This window comes from Limanda limanda, chromosome 13, assembly GCF_963576545.1.
Source record: "Limanda limanda chromosome 13, fLimLim1.1, whole genome shotgun sequence".
Classification (NCBI taxonomy): Eukaryota; Metazoa; Chordata; class Actinopteri; order Pleuronectiformes; family Pleuronectidae; genus Limanda; species Limanda limanda.
In genome coordinates, this window is record NC_083648.1 from 24,480,497 (window position 1) to 24,507,164 (window position 26,668).

The following is a 26,668-nucleotide window of genomic DNA, read 5'->3' on the forward strand; positions in this document are numbered from 1 at the left end:
CCAACAATGTGTTGGTCCCTCAGTTATTTCCCTACCCTGCCTGGAGTGTATGTACATGCTTCTAGGCTGTTGGTGTCTACTGAAGAAAACATACTATAATTATTATTTTTCTTAAATGTCTCAGTAATTTATTTAAAGCAGTTGGCCACTTGAGTTTTAAACAAGCATTACTCAAATGAACTAGACACAAGAAACTGTTCCATGTGCTCATTTCAGAAGTTGATTAATCCATATTTGGTGCCCTAGTGAATATTTGTGTGGATTCTTAATCAAAATAAAAGTTTCTACAGTGTTGTGTGTACAGGTCACCAAGTAGCTGTGGCTCACTCATGTGTTTTTAATAGTTTTTGGCCAATACCGATGTTCTATTTCATAGAGGTATATTAGTCTTATAATGTAAATGTAATACCTGTCAGCAGGAAACATTCATTGTTTGCTTGGCTCTGCCACCAGACATATCCTTTAAGACAAACGCTACACAACACAGACTCTAAAGTAAAAACCCAGGAGGTAATGAAAGAATCGTCATTGACCTTGTTTGCAGTAAATTTGTTTATTCTGTCATTTGTCTCAGAGGAGAATCTCAAAAAAAAAGAAAAAGATACTGCATCATTTCAAACCTCAGCAGAGACTTCCTGTAGTCTGTGCCTCAAAATAGTAATGAGATTTTTAGATGCACCAAATGGCACGAGAGGAAGCTCTGCCACTTCAACCCTGTCTGCCAGAAATGATGTTTCTATACAACTGACCTGCAGCAGGAAATTTGTACAAAATATAATTATGTTCAGAGGCAACATTTGTTTGGGTGGATGGTGTGCTATATTTATGAACAGCAGCATGAGGTTTCATGAGGTAGTTAGGGTGGATGGTGGACATGCAGAGTGCACAACTGTCACACCAGAGACCAGGGCCTCCGGTCCTACGAAGCTCGTTCACTTCTTATCGGGGTAAATCACCATGGTTACTTATGCTGAACAGCCAACCTGCTCCAGATCAATTAGAGCTCCGCCCACTGACCAATCAATTCCTTTGAAACATGACATCAGCGCTCTTGGAGGAATCCCGTGGAGCTCAGGGTCCAGATTGTTAGAGGGTCTCTGAGGAGGACTTTCAGAGACCCACACCATCATTAGCCCTACTCTGATGACTATCTTTATGAAAGATATAGATTTTCATCAGCGGGAATGATAAACCTTTGTCAGCTGTTGGATCCGAACATAACCACCCTGACACTAAAGGAGCAATGTGCTCACATATAAATGGTAAATGGATTTGTATTTATATAGCACTTTTCTAGTCTGATGATGACCACTCAAAGCGCTTTACAGTACAGTTTCACATTCACCCATTCACACACACATTCATACAGTGCATCTATTCGCAGCACTTTGTTATTCTATGGGGGGCCATTCAGGGTTCAGCATCTTGCCCAAGGACACTTCGGCATGCAGATGGTTCAGACTGGGGATCGAACCGCCGACCTTCAGGTTGGAGGACGACCACTCTACCCCTCAGCCACAGCCGATATACAGGTCTTGCTGGTATTATATCGTTCCCACAGGTTATTATGTTGTGGTCACAAAATAGATATTTTTCCCAAATGTCACCGGGGGCTCAGTAACCAACACATTTGCACAATTGGTGATTTTTAATGCAAAATTAAATTAGAACTGATGCTACTCTTATGCAGTCATGCAAGTTCAAACTCTGACAATGGCTTTCTCTGTATCTACTCAGCCCAACGCCTTCCCAGCATGCACCACAGCCTCACTATTAAGGCTAAAGCAGGGTATTTAGATGTCAAGACATGCACTGAGAGAAAGTGAACTGAACAAAGTGTGGTTAAAAGTTTAGAGGCAAGGTGCTTGTTTAAAATATAAAAACACTAAATAACACACTCTCGTTACAGGTGATACAGGGAAACACGAGAGAGAATAATTTGTATTTATTATGAGTAATTGGTACTTTCTGAACATGATGATAGTACTGCAAAGATTTGTGAAAAAAACAGGCAGATGATTAGATTAAACAAAACCTTTTAACTGCTACACACATAAATATTTTGTTTTAGTGATTCTGATATTTGTGGTATTCAGCACAAATAGGTTTGCAGGAGATGTGTGTGTGTGTGTGTGTGTGTGTGTGTGTGTGTGTGTGTGCATGTTTGTGCGTGTGTTTTTGTGTGTCAGGAAAGATCTGTTCTCCCCTCAGTGGACAGAGATGTAGCTTGACAAGGTAGAGACCATTAAGGCACCTTGTTCCTGTTACACACACACACAACCGCACACACACATGCTCCAGTTCTCCTCTGTGGCTGCAGGCCTGTGTGTCCGACTCTATCAGACGTGATGCTGACCGAATAGGTACAAATATACAAAAAATCCAGCAGTGCGTGTTTGCTTGTTGTTGAGGTGTTGCAGGGGGAAACAGGAAATGTCAGGGGAGAACTTGAGAGGCAAACACGCTCTTCACTCAACAGGGAAGGAAATATATAAAATAGCTGCAATGAAAACTCTGTTAAATGATTATTAAACCAGAAATAGGCTTATTTGATTATTCAAGCTGACGTTATGATTCTGTGTGAGGGAAGCTTACTAAAGCTGTGATCCTTGATGATGCATCAGTGCCTCCTACTGGTTTGTTGTGACTCTTGCACATTAATGAACTGAACTCTGTGAAGCTAGTGACACTTGTCATTGGCAGGTGAGAATGAAAGTGTGTCACAGAGGAAGCACACATCTGTCTGCAATTAGCTGTGACACTGACTGCAGCACATATGGAACTTGAAATTTCACACCGGGGAAGCAATGGGAGGTTTTGATGAAAATGTGTAAAGTGAAGAAGGAGAAAGGTAAGGGGAATTAATGTGTGCACATAATTCTGGGTCTCTGTGCCTGGTCCACAAAGTGTGAAGTGACACAGTGTGTTTGTTGTGGGATGCTTATATGTTAGAAAACATTGTTTCATGTTGACATTTGTCATCCCATTCCTACATGAGAAGCAGGAACATTAGATTTAAACTGGTCTCTGTGTCAGTAACTCTTGTTTGCACTAACCAACACAAATCACAACATCTGACATCAACCCTCCTTGTCTGTGCAAACCACATAGTGACTGACTAACTAGCCTGGGTCATTACCACATCGGACTGGCTGCAAAACGTCCATCCATTCAAACTGTTCACAGGAAAACTGCAGACCACGTAGGTGTCAGTATTAAAAAGAGAATTACTTTGCTTTGCTTATTAGCACTTTGTTGTCATACTCTGCCAAAACAGCTGAGAAAAGGTCGTTAGTATTTTCATCCAAATGTTTGTAAGGTCTACTCTCTCTTATCAACACTCCTTGGAGATGATTGTACAGAAAATGTAGCCCTGTAAATTACAAGACATCAATATCTTTAGCAGAGGAATTATGTTTATGTGAAACATTTTAAATTTCATGCAGGTACAGTAGACGGCAGGAAAAACTGTTTCATTGAAAGGAAGATCTTTTGCTAATCCTTATCCTTAAGATCAGCAATGGCACTGTTACTACAACAATTGGTGTACTATAGAATACAGGGCGGTAAATATACACTATCCATCTATACACTATATATCTATCTGAAATAAAACACTGTATTCTCAGTGGGATCACCTTAAAATATGACAATTTCAGGGGATTCGCTGATGTCAATCAAGGTAAATGGATCTTAGAATATTTCTATGTTAACTGGTATTAGTGCATCTAATTTTATATTGCTTCTTTGTTACCTAAAAAATAAATATAAATACATATGAATGTACTAAACTGTAGATTTAGACGTTACTATTTGAATTGATGAGTCAAATATTTGGCCAACAGTTGCTTATTTACATTTCCAGCTGTTACGGACCAAAATTAACATTCATTTGGAGTTTCTGATTTACTGGTAAAACTGAGTCCAATACTAAAAATGTTTGTAGTTCTAGTTTTTGTTGTCTAACTCCTGAGGGAAATACAGGGCTTTTTAGTAGTTATGTTATAATTTGTCCAGCTGCTTATCACAAAAACTGCACAGTGGGGTTTAAGAATAGGAATAGTATAGTAACAGAATAGAAAAGGTGTGGGAATATAATTCTAAGTTGGCAAACCCTCTCACATTGTCATTTTATACTTGCTTCTTCCCTTTACTCACTTCCAAAATCTCGAACAGTGAAGTTTCTGTTGCGGAGCTCTTTGGGGCTCTTGAAGAAGAACCTCTGGCCGACAGGAGGAAGATCCTTGTCCACAGCACTGACAGTCTGGATCACCTGGTCAGGGAGCCGACAGAGGGAGAACAATGATTCAGGGAACCCTTGAGAGAAGAGCTGGCAGCTCGTACAAAGAAAATTGCTTGTTCAAGTCAGTTGGCTGGAAGGGAAAATGTCAGGAGGGAAAGTCTGTTCTCCTGTTATGTGACAAACCACTTGGCTAAAAATAATTTTTGTCCTCACTGGTGTTGTACGTAGCCGTGCTAATATTAAGCAATTGAAAGTGTTTCATATGTTAGGACATGAGACAGACAGACAGAGGCAGCACAGTTCAGTTCACCTGTCCGATTCGGGAGTTCTCACACACAAAGGATTCTGAAGGAACAGCCAGCTCAGGAGGGAACTCGTTCACATCCAGGATGTTGACTGTCACCGACACTTTGGTGGACAGCAGTGGGTTGTCTGTGAGTTGAAGAGAAATCATATATGACTGTAGTGACATACACACAATCATCGGACACCCCGACAGAAGTGTAATGTAAAACACATATTCCTAAAGAAGCAACATTCAGGCTGAAGTAAGGAAACATCCAAAGGTAAAAATTATTAATACTTACTTGTAACTCTCAATGGTTGCAAAATGAGTTAATCTTCTTCATAAGGACTATGTGGGCGTGTTTTTTACCTAAACTTCACTGTCAACATATATGTTACTCTTTGTTCCTTGAGTGAAGTAACTCCTCTACTTCTTCTAGGTCTTTCGCCTGTGTTCCTGGCCTCAGCCGTCACAGAAGCAGCTCTGGGTCAAATGTGCACAGAGTCATTGACTCAGAGCGAATCATCCTGATCATACTGACACAAAATACCAGCTGAGACCTGCTGCTGCATCTGAACATGAAGTCAGAGCATCCCTGTATAAAGTTTAGCACACAGGACTTTATTCTGTCACTTTTTATTCGAAATTCGTTCATTCATTCGGCTCATAGCAGAAAGCAAGTCATTGATGGAAGTAGCAGTGGAAATACTGCAGCAGCAGTGCGATCAAGAGGGGTTGATGGGAAATGTCTCTCTGGTTAAATAGACCACCTGATGAGACAGGTGTGTAATATAGATGATTGTGGAATGTGAGGTATGTCACATGATGTATGTCACATGATTGGCGCAGCACAGCTCGAGTTGCCTGCCAGAACTAGCTCACCGGTGTCGCCACATATATCAAAACCAACTTACTGTTTATTGTTTGGCAATACCACTTGTATCAAACACTAATCTAATCAGAGATAGGTCTGAAATATTTTGAACAGCTTATTTAGTCACAATAAGATACAAACTGTAGAGAAACTAGCACTTACTAATCTTACTTGTCATATTATTTATCCAAACCCAAATCCTGTTGCAGGGTTGGCCACTAGATGGAGTCAGACACTAAACAAATATTGACATGGTGCTCTCTCTCTCTCTGTCTCTCTCGCTCTCTATCTCTCTGTGTGTTGTGTGTGTTTGTGTGTGTGTGTTTCACCCTCATCTCCAAACACCTGTCAGATAATCTTGTCCAGTCATTTTGGATCATCCTGTCATTTAACTTGCACAATCTTGTTGTTCCGTCGGCTGTGACGGATTCAGGGGATTTGTATTGTTGCTCACTCTAATGAGGAGGCTGGGTTGGCAGAACTGTCACTCGGCAGCCCATTGCCTCCTCAAGGAGCTTACAAGAGGAAATCATATGGCGATGGTGCACATGGAGTCCGGATGAGTTAAGCTGCTTGCTCAATTTGACTAAATTTCGTATCCACCACAGTCGATGCAGCTGTAGCTGCACTCCAACCAAATGTGTAGAAAACTGGGATTTTGGGGGGGGGGGGATTTTTATTGTGAGATTCAAAATCACACTGGCCACCATGAAAAGAGGTATGCAAAGAGACATTCTACGGCTACTGTCAAGAAAAAAAAAACAGACTGAAAATACGATTAAAATCTAAGAACTGCAAGCTTGCTCTGGGTGTGAAATACTTACTGACTTTGGTTGCCACCACATTGATCTTGTGCTGTACAGCTGTCTCTCTGTCCAGGTATTCATTAGTGGAAATAGTTCCCTCAACAGTGTCAATGTCAAAACAGCTGTCAGACTCTGTGTTCCATTCCAGCGAGTACCTGCAGAGATGAGAGCAGTCCACATGAGAGGGGACAGGTTAAAGTGGTGAGCAGGGTGCACCATTGTCAAAGGAGCCGCAGAAAACTTCTCATGTAGCAGAGAAAACTTTTGTCACAGGAGAACCCATTAAAAACCAGAAATGTTTTGCTGTTTTGACAGAGACATTGACAGAGAGACAGGAAACAGGGTTAGAGACCTGAACAATGACGAGCAGCTTGAGGGGCAATTCGGGGTTCAGTATTTTTCCCAAGGACACTTCGGGCTGCAGATGGGGAAGACTGAGATTCAACCGCCGACCATCTGGTGAGAGGACGACCGCTCTACCACCCAACCCCAGGTCCACTACTCACACACTCATGTTGTATGCATCCTGATATTTTAGTTATCAGGTCCCCCCAAAAAATAAATTGCGAAGCTGTAGCACCTCTGTATGAAGCAGTTTGATGATGGATATGTTAGAGACACATGTAACTGTACACTACTTGCATTAACACAAGAACAACTGTATTCCTTTTAAAGCCAGAGCTTATGTTTATCATGTTCTTAACAATGACACCACAGAAGTGTCACTTGAGTACCAACACAAGAGCACACACGTTCTAAGAAATGCCATTTCCTCCTTTGCTTGCTGAAAGAGTTTTTTAGGGGGGTGGGTAATTTGTCCTCTCTCTTGCTGAGGATTGAGGTCAGAGGATGTCGGACCTTGTTAAGCCCTTTGAGACAAACTGTAATTTGTTAATGAGCTATTCAATTATGCAGTGATTGGTCCATTTTTTCCCATCTGGAAAAAAGAGAATTAATAAGGCCCCCCCGCACACCTCACATTAAGCTCTTGTCATCATCTTTGACCCTGTGGTGACTCTCAACAATTATACAATCATATATATAACACTGTCGCCAAAGGTTGTTACTTTCAACAAAGGAATATTGCAGAACTTAAACCCTTCCTGTTTTTCAATGACTTCAAGATAGTTTTTAATGCTTTAATATCAATGAAAATGGATTATTGAAGTGGAGCGACTAGACTTTCTCAAATTGGAGGCTCCTCCAAATGTGGCTGACGAATGCATCCTTTCAGCCCCAACCACCAAGTGGATATTACCCAACCCAATAAATCCCATGATTCATTGCGCTTCTGTAAGGCCCTTTTTTCAAAGACATAATGGTGGCAGCAAGCGAGATGAACGTGTCAGATACATTTATTTTAAAATGTACCACATTAAACAGTTAATGGTATACACGTTTAAAAAACATATCTTTTAGACATTTTAAATTAACAGAATTCGTTTTTTGTAGATATTTCAGCTGAACAGTGTAAGATTGTTTTATTTGTTTATAAGTTTTAAATGGCCTCCATAAATGTACTTGTTGCACTGAGGACCTTCATGAACTCTGAGGGTTTTGACCGTCCTTATTTTACAAGGGTGACATAAGTCTTCTTTCAGGATCTGTCCAGTATTTTTCGTTAGAAAAAAAAAAAAAAACTGTACTGTTCAGCGATAAACTTCAAAACTGGCCAGACAATCAATGCAAAACACAAAAACCCAACACCATAGGACGTCTAATTAGCACATACATCAAGTACCTGGTACAATTACACAGTATGCTCAGGTGAGCATCATCAACCCTTTAAATCGAGCCACTGAGCAGAGAACAGAGACCATGCTTCATCAAACATATCCTCCCTTCCGGCCACTCTATAAATAACCAACTCATTTTACTAAACAACTCTCTTCATACTTTAAAGGGGGACTAGTTGGCAAATTTCCAGAAGCACACAGTTATCCTGCATCCTGCAAACAGAGATAAAATGCACCATGGTTCAAGTCCAAAGAAACATACCATGAGATTTTTGACCCAGAAGATAATTATTCTACATAACATATGCACTACAGTTCCCTCCTTCCTGCTGCATCTCCAACACATCAATATTTCTCTCTCTCTTTCTCTCTAACTTGGAGGGATCCATTACGATCTATTTCAAATTGAGCAATGAGTGAGAACACCATAATACGAAGAGTTCTTTTAACTTTACTTTTAGAATTTGCTGATCCAGGTCATTTCCTCAGCTCATTTTATTATTCAATCTTATGTGGAAGTTCCTGAATACCAGTTGTACCTTGAGAAGACTTTTTTTTTTTACTTGAAACAAATCTGAATCTAACCAATAGAAATCTCCATTATTATGAGTTTTTTAAATAACTCAGAATAATAATAATAATAATAATAATAATAATAATAATAATAATAATAATAATAATAATAATAATCATCATCTCAATCTCAGGATCTCATATAGCCAAATACACCAGGGCTCTCAGACTAACTACACATGTGTTTTGTTAAATTATTGGTCACATTTATCCATTTTTAAAGATGCCTTACAGCAGCTCATATTAAATTCATACTTGTGAAATCAAAACTATTGACTTGGTAGAATAATAACATTCCTGGAAAGATTCACAACCCTCCAAAATTGTCCAGAAGTTAAACGCTGGCATCCTTGATCAGTACAGTAACAAAGATTATTGTATGAGGCTGTGAATAAACACTGTTAAATATTAACACCAAATCAACATTAAACTGAGTTGCGTTTACTACCTAACAGCGCTGCTGCTGGCATCCAGGTCTTGAGCGGTTACCGAGCCAATGATGTTCCCTGGAGGAGTGTCCTCGTACACATCCATGGAGTAAAACGGCTTGGTGAAGACAGGAGGCTCCGCCATGTCCAGGACGGTCACCTTCACCGTCGCAGAGTCCTTGAAGGGCCCTAGGTGGAGAAAACGGGGGTCCAGTTGTGCGTTGGATGCCTCGACCTTGAAAATGTAAGATTTTTTGGTTTCATAGTCGAGGGTCTGCAGAAACACAAAAAGAAAAGAAATGGGTGGACAGAGACAGATCAAGTATTATTATTGTAATATAGCTCAGACTAGTATTCATATTACCATGTGTACTGTACTAGTTAAATTATACATTTTGTCTCACTTTGTTACAAATTGTCCACAAAATAAAAACAGTCCTTGTTTTCAAGAAAAGTTTTTGTTATTCTGCCGAAAATTTAGTCACAAACTTTTAACCAGTTAATAAATCAACATCTACGGAGTTTTTCAATCAATTTCCTAAAGACAGTATATGTCTGTATTTTGAAACAGCAAACTTCTCAGCTCACTGCAAAAGACTACAAATAGAAGATATTTGAAAGTCGATAGTAAGAATATAGCAGAGAAAGGTGAGAATATCTGTTGCTGTCAAAAGTAACTGCAAATCAACTTAAACACCAGCTGTTTCCATAGTTTCCAATGAGGTGGCACATACAGGAACTGTCTCAAGCAGTGTTTTGACTGAATGCTAACATGTCTTTTTGAAGCTAAAATCACACATGAAAACAAAATACTGTAAAAAAATATATATGTTTCTTTGAGCTGCTCACTGCACAATTGCCCACATCAAAATAAATTAGGTGTAATCATAGAAAGTCAATTTAGATGGTGATCTTCAAGATGTTTTTTTTTAAGTGAGATTCACTACCACAGCCAATGCTAAGGAAGACTAAACCTTTCACAGTACAATTACAAGGTAAGCTTCTCATTATCTTCACACAATTAGAAAATGATATCTCTTTTTCTTTTCGTGAACGGAGTTTGCTTCCATATGTAATGAAATAATAATGACACACCTCTCATAACACTTATCAGGCACCTTGCCACCACTTTACCTGCAGTCCAACAGATGAGTTGCTATCTTATCCAGGTTCACAGTATTTACCTTCACTCTCCTATTGATCTGTATCTTCTAGCTAATTGCATCTAGCTCCCATTACAGGCCCTGCACTGCTATGGACGGCTTGAATGTGGGCCGACCTCACTGTTGAGCATTCAGTCAGCAGCTGTGACTGACCTCTGTCACTGTCACACTCGTCCTCACATCCACACACAGAGGCTGTGTTCATCTTCTTCATTAGTTCTAGTTACAGTCTACCATATACTGTGTTCTAGTCCTGTTCCGATTTTCAATTGTACACTTTTATCCACCATAAAGTCCACTACAAAACAGTCACAAGGTAACATTAAAGTACTATAATGTATCAACATCTGTCTGCACTTATCCCTTAGAGAATTATATTGAGAAAACACCATATAGTAAGTGACAATGTAAAGACACACACACACACACACACACACACACACACACAGAGCTCAATATATTCCCTTTCATTTCGAGAATGATGCCGGGATGCCCTGCCTTATTGTTGCATAGCAACCATGACTGCATCTTTATACATGAATTCCTAATAGTAGGGACTTCAAAGAGCAGCATGCTTGGTTACCGATGTCCAATCACTCCAATAAATGCACCACCAACTGATTGATTTGGACACAGAGAAGGGTCGATTTCCATTCTTCCCCCCCACACCTATCTGTTTGTGAACACACAGGAGAGCGATACAGGAGACACACACTTTGATATGGAAATGTAGCCGCAAACTGTACCAAGACAAATTCATATTCATATCAACCTCAGTTTGTCTGATGATGCTGAAGCCAATTCACATTCCGTCACTCAACTCTTGCTGTCTACTGTATGAAAATAAAGCCACTTAGGTGTTTTGGCTCTACCAGAACTCTACCATTCTTTAAGTGGAAGTGAAGACTTGAAGATCAGTGACTGGCATTGCAACAAATGCTGCAGAGGAGGTGCTTCAAAGCTGAGAGAAAAGCGTCTTTCAACACACTCAGAGATCCAAACATGTGAACATAATCTCCAACCCACACAAACACACATTTAACTCCTTTGCTTTTATCCATGCACTCCCGCTGACCTTGTGAGAAACAAATATACTGTTGTTTCTCACGAATATCCCTCCCTTGATAGATAATGTTGAGATGACATACATGTGTGGATGTGCCTCCTAGTGAGAACATGTGTATGGAAACTTTCTCCACAGTTTACTTTTCACACATGCACATTGAGTGGGAGGTCCTCTGTTCAGAGCAGCAACAAATCTTCTGCAGAATTCAGGTGCAGGTTGGAGCAGCCGGGTGCAGCAGAATTGATATGTTACTTTGAAGAAACATATCAATTCTGCTGCGTAGATCATGATTATTTTGTTTTCAGCACATCCACACCACAAACATTTTTGTCGGGATCTACCACAAGTATGGCACTGCTTTTTCATCCTGAGATATTTATATTCTTTTTATTTATTTGTTTTTTTGGGATCTGTTGCATTTGAGAACTTATTTTGAACTTGAATTCAGTATTGAGCTAGTTCGAAACAGGTAAGCAGACTGCTAATTTAGTTAAGCAACAGCAAAGAGTTGTCCAGTGGACCATTTCTTTATATAGATATATTTATGTGGCTTTCATGTCTTACAGTAAGATTTTCTGATGTTCTTTTCTTCCACTTTAATAGCTGAAGTGACTTAACACTAACTGACTTGTCAAACACTGTGTTATTGTTTGTTTTTTGTACAAACTTTGTACATACGTAATGTAGTCACTTCATAAGTCACATGACAAATTTGACTTGGTTTTCTGTGCTCACACTAATTTCTGGTATATAACCTGTCCTCGACAACATTGACAGAAAGAGAGAAGGACAATACAATTACCAAAATTTAGTTTTTTTTGTAGTAGATGATCTCTGTAGCTGTGACCTGCTGAAGTCATAAAACCATGAATAATAACTGCAACTACAAAATATATTTAAGATCATATTACTGAGGGTTAAAAATGGTGGATTTCAGGGTGATTTGGACATGGCACAAAAGCTGATGACTGAAGTAGTAGGCTGCCTTTGTGATGAATAAATACTGTTGAAAGGCTGAAACACCTGATGATACAATGGTACATAATTGATGATGTGTGTTTCTCACATCATGTCCTTTGTTTCTGATTCTGATGGTTTAACAGAGGCCACGTATCAACAATTTTCTTACACAACATACATACATTTTTGGGATTGTCTGTCCTGCTCTGATGTGGTTCACCTGTGCCCAGTTATCCCTGCCTCTCTTTTGTATCTAGTCTCTGTTCTCCACAGTCTTATTTGTCAGCACGTGTATTGTTTCCTCTCCATATTCCTGAGTTTCTCCTCTTTTTTGCTGCATGAGTTTTGGATATCCTGAGTTTCTTTGTGCCTTCGTTCGTTCCTTATTAAATATTCTTTGTGCACCCACCTACCCTTGCCGACATGTGCTTTTTGGGTTACAATAAACTACAGCAATTCTCCACTAAAATAGAGCATGTGAATTTGCATGGCAACAAGCCACAGTTTGCCAAAATGCAGAGCCCTTTTCCACTTTCACTGATTAGTAAGAAGGGAGGACTGTGAACAAAGTGCAGCAACTGCTGATTCAGCATCACTTAAGAAAGGATGTATAAGTGATTGTGTTCATTCCCTGTTACCTGACCTACAGTGGAACACCTCCACATTATAGTGACGAGACCTGCATCAAAGGGAGTAGAGGTGAGCGAGAGGAGGGAAAACAAGTTCTCACGTCAATGGAATTATCAAATAGCTGAGCTACAGAGGAATTAAGTGTCTCCTTACTGACCTGAATTTGTCTAGGGTCCACCAGCAAGATGATTAAAAAAGGAAGGGAGAGTTAAAACCTCTCCTGGATCAATAAAGTTCACTGTGTTTCATCGGGCTGACACACAGACTTGTAGGGTTAAGTGAGGGGAAAAAGAAGTGGGCTGATTGGCAGCAAGGGAGCCTGGGAGGATTAAAGTGATTGGCTTCTTGCCACTGACGGTAGAAAGAAACCCAGAGTGGAGGGAGGAGAGATTAGGGTATGATAAAGTTGTAATATGCTAAATTCCCAAAGGAGAATATGGTTGCTTTGGTTTATTTATCAAACATTGTATTAAATTATGAATTTCCGATTGTTGATGTAGCTTTTTCAAAACAGTAAAACATTTTTTTCTGTATAATTACTAAACTCAGGCATGACTCTTATTGTGAGAACCTTATATTTCATTAGCAGCTTGGCTTGAATAAATTGTGAATGTAAGTAGAGGAGAGAGACAAATATATAATTTGTAATTCTCCGAGTTGTTTGTGTAATTTGTTCATTGTGCATTTAGAGACAAACTTATGCCGGATAGCACATAATTTATTGCAGCATGAGTCAGTTAACTGATGTGCTCAAGTTCGTGTTTTAAAAGCAATATCGATGAAGAGTTGTATGAAATGTTTTGAAAAAGTGGAAGTGGTATTAGGAAAAGTCAAGACCGAGATGCAGTCCCAGCTCAGATGGGATATGTAGTCCCTCCAGTAAGTTCTGGGTCTACGCTTGGTTCTGCTAACAGTAAGGCATGCCCAGTAAACCAATGGTAGGTGCTATAGAGGCATCCTGATGAGAAGCCTGAACCACCTAGAGCAGGGGTGTCCAAAATTTGAATCCCTAGGGCCACATACAGAAACAAATACGAAGGTCTGGGCCACTCCCGCCGCCACGCCCCCCTGCCCTGGAGCGGACTGTTGACAGTGCGCCTCAATGCGTCGCTCTGGGCCGGGGAGCTTGGCGGCGTTCTAAGGGACAGCTGGCAGGTCAGGGGTGAGTTGGGCCCTACCTAGTGTCTAAACTGAAAAGTGCAATACAGTGGGCCATGTCCATTACATTACATTTCATTTAGCTGACGCATTTATCCAAAGCGACTTACAATAAGGCAATCAACCCCGAGGGTACAAACCCAGAACAACAAGAAAGAAAGTACAATTTCTTCAAAAATAAAGCCGAACTACAAATTGCTATATGTAACTGTCATTTAGGTGCTACTAAATTGTTCGTTTCAAAAATTGTTAGTATTTTTTTTATTTATTTATTTATTATTATTTTTATTTTCTTTTATGCGGGCCAAATTAAAAATGGATGACAGGCAGCTGTTGGCCCGGGGGCCGTAGTTTGGACACCCCTGACCTATAGCAATGGCTCTACTCTGACCTTTTCTCCTGACGTCAGAAGTCTTCACCCTATCTCTTAGGTCCTTAGGTTAGGTTCTTAGAGTCCAGCTACCCCACGGGAAAAACTCAGTCTGGCCACTTTTCTTTATGATCTTGTTCTTTCAAAACATGTGAGACTGCAGAAAACAATGCAAAACACCAAGCTAACTGGTCTCTCGCCTCAGGGGAACCCCTTTTAACAGTGACTAACCTTTTCCTTTTGAATCAATTCAAGTTCCTAGGTTTTATGTGCACTGAATTTTTTATAAAAAATGTCAGTGCACATAAAACCTTCATGACCTCATAATGTCACCCCATTGAACTGTAGTCTGTAAGTGTCTTAGGGGGTTCCTTAGGTACTGAATGTCGTCAGAACACCTGTAGGCTGTGGCACTGAGGGCTAAATATGATTTGTAAGACAATGAGTGCAGGAGATTAGGTGAAGAAGTCACAGTTTGTGCTAGTTGGACATATAAGGGTATTAGAGGTGTTAGGAGAGGAGCCGTCTCAAAAGACATGAGTCTTCCAGAGGTTCTTCAAGATATAGAGAGGACACTTCTGATCTGATCACATTTTGCAGATTATTCCTTCATCAAGAAACCAAAACCCAGAGCAGACTGGGCTGTGATGGACTATTGTGCAAGAATCAAAGCTGAAACATTTCCTTAAGCTTTATTCACATACATATCTATCCATCTATCCATCTATCTATTAATATTGTAGCTTTTAGGGGCATCGTTCATGTCTCTTACTGTTGTGGCTGAAAGACCTCACCACACTGCAAATAGAGAAACTTGAATATAGAAAAGAAAATGACAAAGACATTTTCATGAATTAAAAACATACTAAAAATAGTGATGAACTCAGCCTGGACATGCTCATTGATCAATTTGTGACTTTGGGTGCTGCAAATTAAGCTTAAATCTAAAGCTCTGTCCGAAATCACCCACTCACTCATTACCCCATACTCAGTATGTAGGGACTTAGTAACGGACTATATAGATAGCACAACTGCTTTAAGATAAAACCACATTGCATGACCAAGTTTAACCCTGTAATCCTCAAATTTAACCTCCATAATTATTAACAAAAAATGGTTATCCAAGTTGATGCTTCAAGCACTTTATGTTTCTTTGTTGGTTATTCAAATAGCCCTTTAAATAAAACATAACAACAATTTGACCCCATGAAAACAAAACACAATACTATGTTTAGAATTTCAACTATCATCATCAGAACAACACATAACAGCCCTTTATTTAAAAAAAAATTGGGTATTGGTAGGGTGCAACCAAGTCTTTCAAACTTTACCAATACATGCTCCTCTCCTCTAAATTTGTCATTCTTCCGATGCTGAACTGATGCTCGTATGAGGAGCTTAAATGCTCTGGCATATGATTGACAGTTTGTCTGGTGGGGCCATTTTGAGGACATTTGCAGGACTATAGCTGTGTCTCAATTCACAGTTTACAGTGCATCTGCCGAAACAAAGTGAGATGATCTGGTCATTCTATTGTCATAGCCATTGCCTAGCAATAAAGTTGTGGACGAAAACGTTTTACGGTAAAAATGTTGAGATGTAGATTTAAAATAAATCTCCAGACATTTTAACCTAAGTTTTTGCAGGCATTACTTCTTAGAAAAACAGTTTGTCACTGAAGTACAATGAATCATGGGATATGGTGGGCCGGGAAGGATGAAATTGACCTCAAAGAACACTGATAATTACAGGACATAAAAAAATAAATAATCATGTTAACTTGATGTTTACCCGATTGTCCCCATTAACTCAAGAAAAGCCATCAAATCTGAAGCAAAAACCCTACCACAAAAAACAGACTTCTCTCGTGCTGTTCATACAAAAACAAACTGCGCCATTGCAAATATCAGGGATGTACGGTAAATCAGACTGTTTAAAATCGGACTTTGAAAAACACACACAAATATAAACCTTTCCCTATTCTCACAATAATTCAGATATTTTTGATAAAGAGGGATAGAGTCCAAAGACCAAGCTACTCTGTCTCATGTCTTCTGGGCCATTTTTTGTCCTCTACACACTGCAAGCACAATGCATGATGGTATATATTGCTCAGTTAGTGACCATCGGTAGTACACAAATCTTCTCTATGCACTGTGGGATACAATGCTAAGTGGGTTAAGGGATAAGTATTTGCAGGATTTGTGTTGTCTTTGCATTTTTCAGTGCAAATGTTTTTTTTTGCTAAATATCTTTTATATAACTCAATGCTTACACTACACCACACCTGTAGAGTGTTCGTGTCTGTATCTTTCTTTCTTCATAAAACATGAGTTAATGTTTGCTTACTGAAGAACTGAATTTTAACTTTAACTGCCACCAGCTGTCTATCACCTTTACAGTATGAAACCAATAGCAAGCCCTGGCATAGCAATCAATCCAATTTTTATTTATAAAATATTATGTTTTCTCAACCAGTCTTTCTTTCCTCTAGTGTTATATTTTTTTTTTTTCGCTATTTGAAAAGCCTTTCCTTAAGAGTGCTCCTCTCTTCCACAGAAAACACTGCTCCTTAAGCCTCGTCAGCAGTAGTCTTGCAGACCACTAGCAAAGCCATGTGAAGCAAGAGCGGAGACAGACATTTCCTACAAGCACTGGAATGGTGCAGAACAATCACAACACAGTGGGCCAGCTGGCCAATTAGAGAAGACTGGGCTTTATTAGTAGGGGACCTTAAAGAGACAGGAGCAAAAACCCAGCATTTCAGACAGAGGCTGAAAAGAGGATCTGCTGCAATAGACAGAATGAGGAAAGTGACGAGCTTTCTGAGAAATAGAGCCTCTTTTCTAGTAATTACCAAACTGGAAATTATTAACCTGATCATGAGCATAATATATCTCATTTAAAAATACATTTCCAAATAACTACTTCATTCTTGTGCTTCTGATCCTTTTGAAAGTGAGGGATTGGATTACTTCAACCTCTGAAATATGATCTAAACCAGGGCCAGCATTAAAAAAAATAACTGGTTAAGATGATTCTCTGGTGCCATTTATCCTCGTCTGTGATACGAATGACATGAAGTCAACGTATACATCAGACCTTGTACTGCTGTAGGTGTGCAATTAAAATCTCTGCTTTTAAATTCAGGATTAAAAAAAAGAGTCAGGCAAACTGTTTCATATGGGTGACATATGGTCCTTGAATGCACGACAACTGCATGAAAAGATGAACCTGAAACAAAATGTTGGCACTGAAACCCACTGATTTATGGCTTTTCTTATTTCTCAAATAAGAGTCATAGCTTGGAAATGTTTGTGCTCAGAAAGAGGCTGCCATGACTGTTGAAATTTAGAGGACAGTCTGAAATAAGCCCTGTGATGTTAAACTTTTGATGTGATCTGACAAGGGTGCTGTGTGCTCCTGAGTGTCTTTTCTATGCGTGTGGTTGTTTATGGGAGGGTGACTTGAGGTGGTCTCTATGTCTCTAGATGCAGCATTGAACGGATTGACATTTTTTGAGTCCTTCGATGAGTCCTTTTTAGAAGAGCTTCTCCTCGTCATCTGACTTCATGCCAAAACCTTCATGAAGAGTTAAAATCTGAAACTGAATGCTGTGGTCCAGCAAGAGCAAGTGACATGTTTTCTAATTAATGTTACTAAAAAGTAAACTGTTGAACATTGTACCTAAAACAATCCTAAAACAACACCACCCCCCCATGATTTTATCTGTCATCTCGCTTCCTCTTCTTTACCCCATCTTCTTCTCATTACCTTCCATTCTTCCTTTCCTCTCTTATCTCCCATCAGCAGGGGAACCGCGTGGCTGACACTGCAAAGTGAAGGGTGTTTTGTGTGCAGCAGAGTGTGTTAGCATGCCTGTGTGTAAAAGGCATTATCTAGCCTAATAAGCTGGTTCAGTGGAAGGTTAAGAGGCAGATTGATTGGGATCACAGCCAGATCAGCACATTCCTTCCACGCTTGGATCGCTGACAGCACACCACCGGTGAAATGCTGATGATTGTGAAATGTATCTTTGCTTTTAAAGTATTTGTTATCATTGGGGTGATAGAGTCACAAACTGTACTGTTTGCTTATTATCAGCTATTTTACCTGTGTGTGTCTGTGTGTCTGTGTACAAATTTGGTCCTTGAAACATCAATTGTCTGACTGAAACTCTTTCTGTACATTTTAGTTTTAGTATAGCTATAGACATTTTGATTTGTTGATGTTGTTTGCTGGATTCAACACTATCTCCCAGTTGGTAGGTGAGACAAGCCATACTTATTTGGTACAGAAATTAAGAAAATACACACACACACACACACACATACATACATACATACACACATACATACATACATATAAATTTATCAAATTTCATATAACATTTTCAAAAGATTTCAATTTTTCTGTTTAATTAGTCATATATTACACAGTTAGTACAAACTCACCAACTATAACAATTTCAAATTAAAAGCTGTCTTGACTGACAGGGCTTTTGTTGTGAAACGTCTGCTGGCATAATATATAAAACAACAGATGGGTGGGGTTAAAGAATATAAAGCAAAGTGCACAAATACACCCACAGTTGTGGAAATGGGAAAACAAATATTAGAACAGCATTATAGGAGAATCAGCTTTTAATTTTATGGAGAATAGGTAATGTATGTCAGCTGTCATAAGTGTGTGGGTTGTTGTAAGTGTAGGTACCCTTTTCAAGACTACGACTCCCTCTTGAGTTTGGCCATCAGAGATGATTTCAAACATGTTGCCCTCATCTCCTGGAACAATGTTATAATCCACCTCTGCATTGCTGCCAGCATCCAAATCATGGGCCCGAATCCGACCCACCGCCGAGCCAACTGGCGCAGACTCTGGCACCCGTAGGTGGAATATACCTGAGCACATGAGAGACATTATTCATCCATTTCAACAGACAAAGCAATAAATGAGCCATAGACCACTCCTAACAATCCAACCAATCAAACGTCACTGCTGAGACGATCTTACTCTTAGCAAAGCGGGGCGGGTTGTCGTTGACATCTCTGAGGGTGATGTTGATGGTGGTGGTGGACGCCAGCCCCCCCAGCTGACCTCCCATGTCTTTGGCCTGGAGAAGAACCTGGTACTCCTCTTTCACCTCACGGTCCATGTTGGCCAATGCTGTCCTGATAACTCCTGGAGGAGGTGGAGTAGCAGAGGACCGTAGAGACGTGGTTTAATAAAAATATATTTATCTGAATTTACACTACTTATATGAGGATGACTCTAGTGTTGCAGTCCCAAACTTCTATAGTGTCGAAACTAGAAACACACATGTGACAGAATAATTACTCCAAGGCATCACCAACTCATCAGTCCAGTGAACCTCAGTGGTGCTGTAGACAGTATTTGGTAGTAATCTGTTTAGCAGTAATGTGAGCATACTTGCATTTAAATGTGTTAAACTGCAATGTCTGTATAAACTTTGTTTATACAGATTTTTGATTTGTGGCACTATGGCAATCCAGTGACTGCTGCCTTCTTATCAGTATTACCAGCAGTCTGTAGGAGGACGTTCTAGAAAGTATGTTCTCAGGGTATTTTCATCATACTTCGTGCACAATGATGTTCATAACCACTGGATCTTTTTTGGTGAGTTGTAGATCTACAATCTGAGCCGTGTCTTTGGGTTACCCAATACTATACATGGTGCTGTCCTATACATCTACAGTTTTTAAGTATATTTTTGAAAACTAATGTTAGGGTTAGGGTTAGAGTGGACACGTTTTATGGCTTGTAAAGGTCCCAACTGTAAAGGGAAACTGGTCCCAGTGGCTGATGTTTCTGTAGATAATTTTCCCCAGTGAAACCACCTTTGTTTGAAGACTCTGGGGTTGATGCAGCCTGTGTATATGAAGAGACTGGATAGAGAGGCATGCTGCTCCTCAGGGGGAAAATCAAACATGACACTCCATGTTCAGAGCAATTACTGCTCCGCTGATATGTCTGTTAAAGGACTGAAAATCTTTATGTCCCTTTCAATCCCTCTTTTAGCAACCAGCAGCATGGACCAGAGAGGAGCTCACTCTCAGAACCACTCACTGTATCCTGACTGGTTGAATTTTACGCTTTTGATAGGAGGGTACACAGCTGGGGTCTGAGCGGTAGGTTCATGGAGAAGTCACAGATCTATTATACAACTGGGTGAGTAACTTTTGCTTTATTGTGGAAGTTTTAATGGAAAAGTTCTAAAACGGGTGATGTGATGCTGCTCTCCTCACCTGTTTTAGGGTCCACAGAGAAGTAGGGCTGTCCATGAAGGATGCTATAGACGATGCGTGCGCTGTTGCCATACGTGGGGTCGTCTGCGTCTGTGGCAGTCAGCTGTGTCACATAGGTTCCTAAACAAACACACACACAAATGTTCTCATTTATTGTCTGTGCAACCATTTTATTACAAAACAATTGGAGCAAAGGAGGAGGTTAGTTGAATTAAGATTATTTTTTTAAGCCCTCACACTTCAGGATTATATAATAGGCTCCGACTGGCCACTAATCTGGAATGTCCCCTATAGTCAGAAGGGGTGAATCAGGTCTAAAATCTGCCCGATTATCCTTAAGTGAGCACCAGCTATTAGTGTGATTCATTTAGCATACGTGAACAGAGTAATTGCACTCTGTTGTGGACAAAGTAGTCACACCTGTAGAGGAGGCAGTCTCAAACAAAAAAAAACAGTGCGTTGTTTGTTGTTGGGACATGATCCATCTTTACCTGACCCAATGTACAGGTGTACACTAGAAGTATAAGCTAATCGGCTCCTGCAGTGGGGTGTGATTTGTATTCTGGAGAATACACCAAGTGTAGCAGCCTGTGTAGTTATAGCTCCATTTTAAATTGTAGAGTCTCACATGGTTGTAGTGATATATCTTGGTTAACCTTTCTCTATATTCCTCTCTATCTCAGCAACTACTGGCTGGAATTCCAACTTAAGTTTATGACTAGATACCTACAGAAACTGATGTTATTCCCATCAGCTCTACTTTATGTTCAGTACTAAAACTAACTAATGTTGAACATTGTAAACATTACATTATACTGTGCAATCAGGATTAAAATAAGGAGACAGGATGAATGGACAACAACTGTAAACACGTAATTGACTGTGTAAAAAATTCCCTATTCTCAGCCACTTCCTAACAATAGTCAATTTAAAATCCTGTTTCTTCTTGTCTCTCAATAAAAAGTACACAGGCCTTTACAGCGGAAAAAATAACTCTAGCCAGGGACAATACAACCAACACGTCTTTGCCTTTCAATAAGCTACTTTGGGATTTATTCTTGATTCTTTTTTATTCAATTGTCTTTGGTAGTGATGGACATTTTTTAAATTTAAATTATATGGCTATTTAACTGATCCAGGAAGATCCATGAGTATTTTTCAATGGACCAGCAGTGAATGCAAATATTTTGGAGCGAATATTAATACCTCCACTGCACAATTTTGTCAAAAGAATTTGGCAAATTGCTAAATAGTATAAATGATGAATGTATTTTTCTCTTAAATGGGCGGTCTTACCCTTACCCCCCTTATGCTCTGTATTCCTACCGAAAACATTCTACAAAACAATTTGAAGTATGTATCATAACAAAAATGAGTTATGACATACCCCATTATATAAGTGGCATTAAAGCTAGGGCTGGTAATTCTCGAAAATGTAGAGGGTACAATTACAAAAATAAGTGTAGGTGCACTGCCAGACAACTGCTAAAAGTCAGCACTTCCTCTACTCGCTTGCTGACTTCTGGCCATTGTCTGTGCTTCAGGGGTTTATGTCTTTCCGGCTGAGGACTCCAGGCATTCACAGTGAGAGCATGGGCAGGGGGCACGAAGGCAGCCATGTCTGTTAGTGACAGATGGGTACGCCTTACCACTCATTTCGATCGGACTGAATGGTAAAACCTTTTTTTCTTTTTGTTACACAATTTTATTTATTGATGCAATTGGGATGTGAGGAAGACTTCAAAAAATAAGATATAACATGCTGTAGAAACAAATGACCAACCCTACCTCCAGCATTGGAGAGAAATGATTAATATGGTGTAAATATCCGATCTCGGAGGGAAAATAAACAAGCACCACTTGAACAGGCTTTGCCAGAACGAGGCATCTCAGATGATTTGTTTTACTCTCTTTTTCCATTTTAATATATTGTTTTATTATATTTTATAGTGTAAAAGGCTTTTATAGTTGTGCAGTATGAGGCAAATGTACAAGGTATATCAGAAACTCTATGACAAGCCGTAGACTTCACAGAAAATTCCACTATATTCGTAGCAGTGCCTTCTCATAGACAGGATTATGTTTTATTATATGGGTGCTTGTGCTGTTTGCTCCCATAGCTAATCCGCTACACCGTTGTTTCTGTATTTCAGTGTAACAGAGACACACTGGGGTCAAGCTTCTCTCAGAGCACTTTGGTCCTCAGCTGAAGCATTAACAGCTTAAGGAATAAAGACCTTGACTGTTAAATTACCTCTCAGTAATGGTATTTAGCAGACAGATGGGCCACTAAGTCTGGCTTAGTGTGTGTGTGTGTGTGTGTGTGTGTGTGTGTGTGTGTGTGTGTGTGTGTGTGTGTGTGTGTGTGTGTGTGTGTGTGTGTGTGTGTGTGTGTGTGTGTGTGTGTGCCACAACTACAACTTCATATGTCCGGGCACATTGCAAAGTGAAACTTAACAGGAAAGCTGAATTAAAAAGCCTAGTTAATAACACTTTTGTATTCTTCACATGGATTTCAGATTTCAGAATTTATTTTAACTTGCTTTAAATGCATGAAACAAGAACAGTTGGTAACAGGCAGAATCTTAAAAAGATAGTTAGTTTTCATTGTTTATTTTTCCACATCTACTGATTGATGTCCCTTACACATCCATATTTTTATTTCCGTTCGTTTCCTCCCTTGTATTTATACAAACTCCTATTATTCCCAGTTAGAAACCAGACAATTACCTTCTCCAAGTAGTTTCGTTTTTGTCTGTATGTCTCTCTTTCTATTAGTTATGCCAAAACAACAAAAGGATTATCAAGAAACTCGGTGGAAGGATGGCAGTCTTTTGTATCATTTTCGTAAATTTCTCAGTGAATAATTCAAAGATCTTGATGAAAAATAACAGGTACGTTTAAGAATCTGATATTTAAGAGTGTCTGTAATTCAGTGCAGATCCAAATGACAAAATCTTACATTTACTGTACTCCTTGGTGGAGTCATACACGCTACTGTCTCCCTTTCTGCTGATGATGATGTGCACTGTCATTCTTATAACCTTGCTTGCTGCCGGTATTTTGCTTCATGTTGTCGTTACCTACCTATCGGCCCGACTGCCTGTCTATCCTGTAAGCCCATGCCTCATCACTAGTTCTATTAAAGATGCTGAACCTAGAAATGCCCCTCATAGAAGAAAGTGCTGCTAATAGATGCACTGTATGAATGTGTGTGTGAATGCAAATCTGTACTGTAAAGAGCTTTGAGTGGTCATCAAGACTAGAAAAGCGCTATATAAATACAAAAACATTTAAAGTAAATGCCCATGAGTTATGAGTATATTGGTCTTAAAATGAGGTGTGGTCAGGCCTATTGATAGTAATAATCAAAATGGCACCTGTTATAGGTGGTTGCACAATGTATGCACAGCATGTTACACAGTTTGCAGATCCGCAGCTGCAGCAACATCCTGGATCAGGATGGTGGAACGCGTTTCAGATATCGTGGAGCGTGTTGGCAGCTGATCGTGGATAGTGGCTGTGGATCACGATTGATGTGGCAGCTGATGGTGGCATTTGATTGTGGTGATAGCTGATCGTGGACTTTTATTATTATTATGATTAATATTATTATTATTATTAACAAGACTGCTTGATAAACAATATGACCACTCACAGACTAAAGTGGATGTTGTTGGGCAAGGCCCAGTGATCCGACTTAGAACAAAGGGTCGTAAAACCTTAGGCCAGGCTCGGGTAACCCCTTACATTTAAAAACCCAGCATGGACCCTTATCTCCATGTGGCAAAAGATCACGTCCTGGTCCCCCACGGTAAGCCCGCCCCTGGGGGCCAAATCCTGACAACTCAATTGGCTGGAGGGCCACACTGACCCCTGACCCCTCCTCCCAGGGGGGAGTCACCTGAGACATGACTTAAAAGGGCTGAACTCACAGACTTCTCCCTCTCTTCACTCAGATGCCCAAGCGACAACAGAACCCCTCCGGGGTTCTACTAGTTAACTCGGTATTTTTAAGAGACTCTCTTTGTCATCTTCCTTTCCACGCTGCTCAAGTTGTTTTCTGACCTCAAGAGGTCTAACCACACGACTCAGTAACTAAGGAGGCGACTAGACGTTTGTTTTATTCATTTCATTTCATTCATTCATTCTTTTATCTTAGTTGACGTTTTTATTTTGAAAAGGACTTTTCCTGTTTTTAACTTGGAAAGATCAAAACAGGAAATTGCTCGCTGGACGATCTCAGACTGTTTCCTTATCCACACGGACTTTACTTTATTCTTTCTCCACACGATCTACAACGGCTACAAGCAGCCGAACGTCCCTGTGAGGCAGCACGATCTCCGCTGCTGCAGAAGAAGACGAAACCTCATCTCGCCACGGAGCACAACGGATCGGCTCCGGCCCAGCTGCGGTGCTCACGAGAGCCCGTCTGAGAAACTTCAAGCGATTCACTGAACCTCCGGGGATTCGCGCCAAGTCGCATGCAACCCACGAAATCACGGTCACAGTAAGAGGCTTATGTTGTCTGGGCAGATGTTAGTTTTAATATGTAGCGTGTTGATTTAATACTTGAGTGTATTTTGTTGATGGAACTTCCGTGTTCCATTGTTTTAGCCGGCCACTACTCCGAGCCGCTACTTCCGGTTTCCGGTTGGATCGCAATGTTTTGTGTTGCAGTAAATAGGGCCGCGAGAAGCGCCTCCGCCCGCACTGTTAACGTCTGTGTGCGTCTGCAGTGATTTCACCGATCAGAACCTCGGCCCACAACGCTCGCTTGAGGGCTGAGGGGTGAATCACTGTTAACTCATCTCAGACGTATTTTTAAGAGCTTCTTTGAACTCTCCTTACATGTTTTCTCATGTTCTCTCTCTCTCTCTCTCTCTCTCTCTCTCTCCTTCTAAACCGACCTATACACACTCCTGACCTGTATTTATAATACAGGTCATGTCACATAGTTAAATCTATGCTTAGAGAGGCTGAACACATCTGGAAACCATTCGGCCCCAAAGCCAAGCAGAGATAAGAATTCTCTTTGTCTAAAATTTCCTTTGTGTAATTCATGTGACGACCACCAGTGTGCGCTCCGGCCACATGGTGTCATTAACATATTCTCCATTTTGGATAACGTTAAGTTAAACCCACCATTTTGAGTCTATTATTGCCACGCCTCCGCTCTCTCTCTCCTCCCATCCTGGCTCTAAATTCATAACGGCTCCGCCATCTTGTTTTGTAGTCAATCCGCCATTTTGAGAGTTTTTAGGCCTTGATTCCACGAATCATGATCGGCCTCCATCTTAGATGTGATGTCACTACGCGTCATCGCCACCCCCCTTCTTTTTCTCTCTCTCGCACACACACACACACACACACACACACACACACACACACACACATTGATAGACACAGACAGACACACACACACACAGAGACACATAGATGGACCAGAGGTTACATGCGTGTTCTAAATTGTGATAAGCTGCTGTTGTTATCTTTGAAATATGGGAGTTTGTTAAGATGATGAATCATTAAATAACACTAACTTTATTTCACACACACACACATAGACACACACACACAGAGAGACACTTTGACACAGACACACACACACACATAGAGACAGACATACATAGGTAGACCGCAGGTTGTCCATGTATTTTCTGAATTGTGATAAGTGCTGCTGCTGTGTTTACCTTTGAAATATTGGAGCTTGTTAAAATGATAAATCATTGAATAACATTATAACTTTATTTCCCCTTTTTAATAAATACTTTTGTAATTAAAGTATCTGTAGTCTGTGATTATTTGTGCATATGTATGTGATTGCAGCTGGATTATGATCGCCTGTGCTCGAACTTAGAAGCCTTCACTGTTTATTAAGTAATCGTTAATATTAAAATATTGACATTATTAATTTGACATTTATCATTATGAGACTGATAATTATAGCTTGACATCGTTGGTCCCTGGTAACCAGGGTGGTGCCCCCCTTTCTCAATTATTAATATAGATAGTATTATTCTTAAATTGATAATTTTATTGTTTTAGACTAATTATTTTCATTATTCTTGGTTGATAACCTTATCATTGTTAATTGACAGCTTGTACT

The 26,668-nt window shown here is 40.0% G+C and overlaps 1 protein-coding gene across 1 annotated transcript in view; it reads right to left on the bottom strand.

Annotated features, from left to right (window-relative positions):
* LOC133018222 (cadherin-12-like) overlaps nt 1-26,668 on the bottom strand; it is a 55,032-nt gene that overhangs the window by 8,211 nt on the left and 20,153 nt on the right. Inside the window, exons 4-10 of the mRNA XM_061084542.1 lie at nt 20,560-20,679; nt 19,307-19,474; nt 19,007-19,194; nt 8,967-9,220; nt 6,228-6,364; nt 4,554-4,675; nt 4,159-4,273 (exon numbers count right to left, since the gene is read on the bottom strand). Coding sequence (XP_060940525.1) covers nt 4,159-4,273; nt 4,554-4,675; nt 6,228-6,364; nt 8,967-9,220; nt 19,007-19,194; nt 19,307-19,474; nt 20,560-20,679 — 1,104 coding nt within the window. The remainder of the gene's footprint in view (nt 1-4,158; nt 4,274-4,553; nt 4,676-6,227; nt 6,365-8,966; nt 9,221-19,006; nt 19,195-19,306; nt 19,475-20,559; nt 20,680-26,668) is intronic.